At 58.6% G+C, this 7,439-nt stretch overlaps 1 protein-coding gene across 1 annotated transcript; it reads left to right on the top strand.

Moving 5' to 3' along the window:
- Positions 1 to 1,092: 1,092 nt before the first annotated feature.
- CCDC194 (coiled-coil domain containing 194) lies at positions 1,093 to 6,843 on the top strand. The gene is made up of 5 exons (XM_048830928.2): positions 1,093 to 1,422; positions 3,645 to 3,741; positions 4,392 to 4,509; positions 5,171 to 5,300; positions 6,251 to 6,843. Exons 1-5 carry the CDS (start codon positions 1,093 to 1,095, stop codon positions 6,272 to 6,274), a joined length of 699 nt encoding a protein of 232 aa, XP_048686885.2. The 3' UTR covers positions 6,275 to 6,843.
- The last annotated feature ends 596 nt before the right edge of the window (positions 6,844 to 7,439 follow it).

Below are 7,439 nucleotides of genomic sequence, written 5' to 3'. Positions count from 1 at the left end.
GAGCACGGGGACTGGGAAACAGGACTCCTGGGTTCTATTCCCAGCTCTGCCGCTGTGTGACCTTGGGTGAACCACTTCCCTGCTCTGTGCCTCAGTGTCCCCCTCTATCAATACAGCGATGCCTGCCTGCCAGGAAAGCTAGTGCCTCCAGTGGTTGCTGCTCTCCACCCCAGAGGTGGCTGAATTTTGGTCTGGGAAGCGCAGATGCAAAGTCTGAACTCAGGAACCGAGGCTGTGGCCTCTTTCCCTCCCCTCCCCGTCTCGGAGCACTCGTGATTGCTGTAGAAACTCCTGAATGAAAACAGGTGGTGCTCCGCAGACGGGGGCGTTCTCAGCCACAAGCCACCGAACAGGCCAGTCACCCCACAAGAGAGCGAGCGCCGCTTCCTGCCCTGCTTAGCCCCACAGATTGACCCGCCTGGGCCACTGGCTCAGCCGGGGTCTCGGCTTTTAATTCCTCCCGACGATTGGAACCAAAGAATCTGACGCTGGCTAGAGGCTGTACACGTGTCTACCAGCCAGCTCTGCAGCTGCCCTTCGATCCTGACCCACGGTCCCCTCCACTAGCCCAGCCCTGGGCACCCCCTGGCTTTGCCGGTGCCCCCCAATCCCAATTCACAGCCCCCTGCTATTCCAGCCCTGAGCTCTCCCAGCTCTCTGTAAGGGAGGGGCCATGGAGACTCAGCCCTTGGCTCCCCACAGCCTACGGGCAGCCAGCCCCCTCCCCTTTAGACCCCCCCGAACAAGTCCCAGTTGAGGGGTTCCCTCCAGGCTTAAGAAGCTGAGGCAGCTTTTCCAGGCTCAAGGTTCCCCTCCTGCTTAATTCAGGGGATTTTAACCCCTTCCTCTGCAAGCCCCCCCCCCTTTGGGGAGCCCAGAGCCCCCCAGGGCCCAGTCCGGGGCCCTCTCCAGACTGTGACAGACAATTCTATAATGGTCCCTGGTCCGTGACCTGCGGAAACCAGAGGCAGGAGCTTTTTTGGTCAAGGAAGCCCACACGTAGTAATTAAAGTGACACAGGCAGTGACCTGGCTTCTGGTTCCCAGCACACGGCGGCAGCAGCTGCAGGCGGCAGGTCGCAGCACGGGGACCATGGACCCCGCGGTGGCCAAAGCCACCCTGAAGGTGCTGGGGCTGTGCGTGGTCCTGCTCTTCCTGGTCGCCACGGTGACGGTCTCCGTGGCGGTGATGATGTGGCACTCGGAGGCAGCACAGAAGCTGCAGGGTTGCCGGGAGAGGGCAGCCAATGAGACCTCGGCTTTGGGGGGCCGTGTGGCCAAGCTGGAGCGGGATGTGGCCGAGCTCACGGGGCGGCTGCAGGAGGATGCCCAGAAGGAGAAGCAGCTTCGGAGGCAGCTGGGCCAGGCCAAGGATGAGGGCAGGAAACTCAATGCCACCTTGCTGTCCTGCCTGGAGCATGAGGTATGAGCTGGGGGGGGAGTCCAGGGAGCCCAGGATTTAGCGTAATGCTGGGCTCCCTAACTGGCCGCCTATAGATTCTCCAAGGGGCATCTGACAGGCTGAGTGCCCAGCTGTGGCCGTGAGGCTGTAGGAGATGCCCTGGCCTGGGGGTGGGTCTGGGTATTATCTCACTTGTAACCCAGCCAGCTGGCGCAGCGTCCTCCCATGCTAATGGCTTTCTCAGCTGGTGGGTCTCAGATGCTTCTCAATGTTCAGCTTGCAAACTGGGCAGGGCCTCGGGCTGAGCTGGGGGGCAGGGCCTCAGGCTGAGCTGGGGGGCGGTTTGAGGGGTTCGCTGGCACCCTTAGAGGCCCTGGTCTCCCCAGGAGGGATGGCATCCGGCAAGCAAGGAGACCAGAGCTCCTGGTATCTGGGCTCTGCAAAAGACCCCAGGCCATTAAAAAGGCCAGCGAAAAGTGTTGACACTGATGCAGACCCAGTGCCGTCCCCAGGAATCCCGGATCTCGCAGCCTGGAATGCATGGGAGCAGGAGGGATACGGGGTGCTGGGGCACTCCCGCTGTTAGGAGAGGAAGTGGCCCCAAGGGGCCACCAGTGCAGCTGGGGCTCCGGTTGGGGTATGACAGACGCTCACGGGGGCAACAGCCACACCACATCGGGGACGGAGGCATCTGTCCCTGTCTGACCATCCCCTCAAACGAGGGATGCCAGGGCTCCTGCCCCAGTCCCAGGGAGCCCCGTTGCTGAGATCCCAGTAACCCACATGACTTCCCTCCATCCCTGCTGTGGGATAACTGGGCCCAGGAGCTGCTGAGGGTCTTTCACCCAGCATGGCTGTTTCCTGAGCGAACAGGACTGAGCCCTGGGGCGTGACCAGCAGCTGCTCCCGGGGCCCTGCTCAGGACAGGCCCTGCCCTCGGCTGCAGCTGAGAGCCCCTAGGATGGTGCTAGGCAGAGGTTGGAGCAGGAGCCCTGCAGCTATTCCTAGCTGAGACACAGACCAGAGCCATTTGGGACACGTATAATTAGGTGTCTCAAGGCAGCAGTGGGGGTTAGATCCTGGTCTCTCGCAGCCTGTTCTTTCCGGCAAGTTATTATTAGCTCCAGCTCCCAGCTGGGAAAGGGCCGGTCCCAAGGGGCAACCAGCCCCACCCCCATCTCCTTGCTCTCAGACTGGACTGGTCCAAAGGGCTGGCTTTGGACGCTTCCTGCTAAACAATGGGCTGCTCTAGGCAATGAAGGGTCTGGAAAAGAATCACTCCTGCTTCCAGTTGTTCTCCCAGCCCCACTTCCTGTCCAGCTGCTGGAGGCGCAGGGGACGCACCCAAGGGCCTGGGGTCGGTGCATACTTGGGGTGGATTCCATTTCTTCTAACCCCCTGGAAGGGTGAGGCCACCCCCCATGTGCGCTGACCGCACCCTGCATCCCCTTCAGAACTCGTCTGAATGCAGTTGTTCAAACAATAGGTGGGTCCACTGGGGGCACATTGGCCCTCCAGGCCACACCCCGAGTTCAGTCCCCCTCTCCCCCGGCCCAAAATTACCCAGGCTTTGTAAAGGAAACACAAACTCTCACAGGTTTTACCCCAGTGTCAGGAGGGCCCAGCTCTCCCGCTTAAGAGCCTCTGTCTGTTTCCCTGTATCTCACGCCTGGGCTTTGTCCTTCTCCACAGGCTTTTCCAGCTGGGCCTGTGCAGTCCCTCCCCCTGCCTGGAGAGCTTGCTCCCTCCCTGCAATCTCCTGCAACTTCCCTCCTTTATTGCAATTTCCTGCTCTTTTTAGCCTGGGAGCCCCTGATCCAACTGGTGTAGCCCCAGGCTCTCCAGCCCATGGGCAAGCCACCCCATGCCCAGTTCCACTCTTGTTACACCCCCTATAAAAATCCCTTCTGCCTTAAATCATCACAGACCAGTGGGACAACCTGCCCTGCCACCGGGGAGCACGGCTCTGCTGACCCCATGGGGTCACACGTCTCCCCTGCACCACAGCGGACCTGGCCCCGAGAACAGCTTGGTTAAAGATTCGCCACCGGATGGGAGCTGGGTCGCGCCACGTTCAGTGTGCATGCTGCCCCCCGAGGGCTCGATTTCCAAGCAGCCTCGAGCTGGGGAACCTGGTGTGGACCCCTGTTTCGGGAGCGCAATGGCCACCCCTCTCCCTGCCCAGCCAGCCGTTTCTAAGCCCTGTGCCTGCTTCTTTCCCTTCTAACCGTATTGCCCCACAGAGCACACTCTCCGCCAACGTGACAGCCCTGCGGAATGCGCTCGCGGCCATTCAGCTGGAGGGCACCGAGATGGACACCAGAAACATCGCCTTGCAAGGTGGGGGGAGGCAGGGGCATCCGGTGTGAGGGACGTGTGGTAGGGGGCAGGAGAATCCCCCCCCCGCCGCCAGGCTCCACTGCTGAGCAGGGTGAGCGTCTGCCCCATGGCGTCGGGCCCATCCCACCGTGGGATGCTCTTGTGCCATTGCCAGGCAGCGCCCTGCATGGGTCCGGCTGCACTGGGAAATCCTGGCAGGGCCCCACATGGCAGCTCTACCCCAGCCTCATGGGAACTGGCCTCAGTCCACTATCCACTCTATTTGCCCTTCACTGAGCAGCCACAGTTGGGCTGGGCCCTTTCCATACAGTCGAACCCCACCTCCGTTGGAGCATGCCGGGTGAGCGCCCGATCCCGCAAGCACTGTTCCCTTTAAGCTGTGCGCGTGCACACAGATCCTAAACCCCGCGCACACGGCAAAACACTGCACACACAAAAATTTGCACAAAAGAAATTTTTTGTGCACATGGCCTGTCAAAAATTAGAGGAAACATTGCCCGCTAGCCCCATCCCCCGGGGGGGTCCTGCGGCTGTGAGCATGGCCACTCCCGGGCCCAGGGCTTGCAGGTCAGGCTCTGAGGGGAGGCGGCACACAAAGGGGGAAGACGGCTCCTGGGGTGTGAGCCCCGCTCTCTGCCTTCCTCCTGCAGCGCAGCTGACCCAGTGGCAGGGGAAAGCCACGGAGCAGGTGCAGCGGCTGGCGGAGGCCCTGCAGCAGCACCAGGCGTCGGAGGCACGGCGAGGGCGGTGCGAGGCCCAGCGCAGCATGTAAGGAACTGGACAACGGCCTGGCCCCCCACTTCCGGCTCCCAGCCAATCATATCCTGGGGAGGTATTAGCTCCAAGGCAATCCTATCATCAGGGAGCATTAACATCTGGCTCACAGCCAATCATATCCTGGCCAAGCATTAACCCCTACCTCCCAGCCAATTGTATCATCAGAGAGCATTAACCACCTGGCTAACAGCCAATCATATCCTGGCCAAGCATTAACCCTACCTCCTAGCCAATCATATCGTCCCTGTCTATTGACCCTGATTCCATCATAGCCTCCTGGGGCGTTATGCCCAGCCCGCCAGCCAATCAAATCCCCAGCCATCACCACCTGACTCCAACCCAGCCCCGTCCCTCTTGCTCCCAGCCCGCCACCTCCACTGGGGCCATTAACCCCTGGCTCTCAGCCAATCACAGTCTCGGGAATTGTTCCCCCCCCACTCCTAGCCAAGCGACCCCTTGGCAACGCTGAGGTTCCTCCTGCTGCCTGGCCTCCCCATTCCTGCTGCAGGGGCCTGGAGGCTGGAGTCCCCCCATCGCTTGTGGGGGGACGGGGGCGGGACACGCTGGGGCTGCTGGCTCTTTGGGAAGGGGCATGGTATAGCCAGTGGGTTTGGCTGGAACGTCCTGACCTACCTGGGCTTTCCCATCGCAGGCGGGACTACAGGGCCGAAATCGACTCCCTCCAGCGGCGGCTGAGCTCCCGAGCCACCAGGCGCAGGTGCCCCCCATTCTGGTATTTTGTGTGGGTGATGGCAAGCACTTCTTGCTTTATTTTCTTGCTCGTAAGTCCCATGGAAATGACAGACTGAAAAAACAGCATGCGTGTGGGGGGGAGGGCTGGGCGGAGGGGGTCGGCAAGGAGGAGTCACCCCTTGATCACCAGGGGGATTGCTGGCACTCAGCCCCATGCCCAGTTCCACTCTTGTGTGCTGAAAACAGCTTTCCTCGCACGGCTGGACAGCAGAGCTGGGCTTGGTACACATAGCCTGCACACACCTGCACACACACACACACGCATATGCGCACACACACACGTGCAAACATACTCACACAGGCAAACTCACATGCTCACACAAACACAAACACGTGAATGCATGTATACTCATGGACACATACATGCACATAGGCCCAAACATGGACACACACATATGTGCCTACTCATGTACACATCCATGCCTGCACACACACCCAAACAGGTGTGCGTGCACACACACACATGGGTTTTGGACACACACAGCTCTAAGGACACCCTGCCTTTTCACTGCTGCCCACACTTTATCCTAATGGCCTCTCCCTTGTGCGCATAAAGCCACTAACTTCTTCCTGCAAATCAAGACCCATTGCCATGACACCAAGGAGAAATTGGCCCAGTAGCGATGGCTTGAAGGGCAGATGGGGAGGGTGTCCGTGTAGATGAACAGCTAGAGTCATATCTTCTTCAGCTGGCTCCCAGTGGCACAGCTCCGTTGACCTCGCTACGCCAACGTACACGAGCCAAGGACATGGGCCTTTATGTGCAGAGACCCTTCGCATGGTGCTTCGACTGTACAAACAGGCACTGCCTTGCGCAATGGGCTTTTGCTGCTGATTTCACTTTGAGTACTTACTGCTGTGTATTACCATTAACGCTCTGCGTGAATGATAGAAAACAGCCTGGAGTGCAGACATGTATATAGCGTGTGTGGATAGATGTGAATGACTTACGATTCCATATATGTTCACTCTTGTGCAGGAAGGCTTGAAATCTTATGTCTGAGGCATCTAGAGGAAGCCAGGCTTAAAGGAGATGACAGGGCTCGTGAGCGACCATTTACGATCCCCCCCCTTCTACAGAGTGGGACACGCTGCAGCTCCACACCAGAGACAGCTGCAATGACCCGAAAACAGCTCCATCCCGCCCCAGAAGCCAGCAGCCTCCTCCTGCAACAGTAACAGCCATAAACAAATTGAAAAGACACTGAGTCCGCTGGATCCTACTAGGCCGAGGCATCCCAAGGGATGCTGGGAAATCTGTCATTGTACGGTTCAGAGTCTGCGGCGTGGACTTCTCTCTCTCTCTGTGTCCTGGCTCCATTCTGTCTCCCTCTCCCTGCTCCTCCCTTCCCTCCTTTGCGCCATGCTTCTGCTTGGGGTCTACTGAGCTCTGCACAGCGTGTGCCTGCATCTAAGCTGCCTGGTGTATAATCTACTCACCATGAGGAAATCAGACCACCTGGTGCTAATTTCCCCTCTGGGCCTGGACTCACCCATGGGGGAGTCTAACCAGCATTTAACAGTCTGTGTTTGTATGCAGATCTGCTCATTAATATTCAAAAAGTAGCTGCCTGACAGGTCTCATTAGTGACACCAGCACCACGCCAAGGACCAGGTATCCCTGCAGGCCCTTTGGCCTCCAAGAACATAAGAACGGCCAGGCTGGGTCAGACCAAAGGTCCATCTAGCCCAGTGTCCTGTCTTCCGATAGTGGCCAGTGCCAGGTGCCCCAGAGGGGATGAACAGAACAGGGAATCATCAAGTGACCCATCCCCTGTGGCCCAGTCCCAGCTTCTGGCAAACAGGCTGGCATTTCAGAGAAGATGCTAATTCTGCCCCACACCTCCATGCAATCCTTTGGTTAACAGGTGTTAACGCGAGTTAAGATTTGGCCCTGTCTCCACAGGGATCTTTCACCCACCACTGAAATCTACCTGCCTCTGGGGAAGAACTTAGCAATTGTTAACGCGAGTTAAGATTTGGCCCTGTCTCCACAGGGATCTTTCACCCACCACTGAAATCTACCCGCCTCTGGGGAAGAACTTAGCAATTGTTAACGCGAGTTAAGATTTGGCCCTGTCTCCACAGGGATCTTTCACCCACCACTGAAATCTACCCGCCTCTGGGGAAGAACTTAGCAATTGTTAACACGAGTTAAGATTTGGCCC

This window comes from Caretta caretta, chromosome 25 (genome assembly GCF_965140235.1).
Source record: "Caretta caretta isolate rCarCar2 chromosome 25, rCarCar1.hap1, whole genome shotgun sequence".
NCBI lineage: Eukaryota > Metazoa > Chordata > Testudines > Cheloniidae > Caretta > Caretta caretta.
Note: the sequence above shows the minus strand (reverse complement) of the source record. Positions and strands in the feature narration are given on the sequence as shown.

Bases quoted from the DNA above. Each gene is read 5' to 3' on its own strand.
- CCDC194 (XM_048830928.2), top strand. From the start codon at position 1,093: ATGGACCCCGCGGTGGCCAAAGCCACCCTGAAGGTGCTGGGGCTGTGC. The intron at 3,742-4,391 runs GTGGGGGGAGGC...TTCCTCCTGCAG, and splicing joins CAGAAACATCGCCTTGCAAG to CGCAGCTGACCCAGTGGCAG. The intron at 5,301-6,250 runs GTAAGTCCCATG...ACTCTTGTGCAG, and splicing joins CTTGCTTTATTTTCTTGCTC to GAAGGCTTGAAATCTTATGT.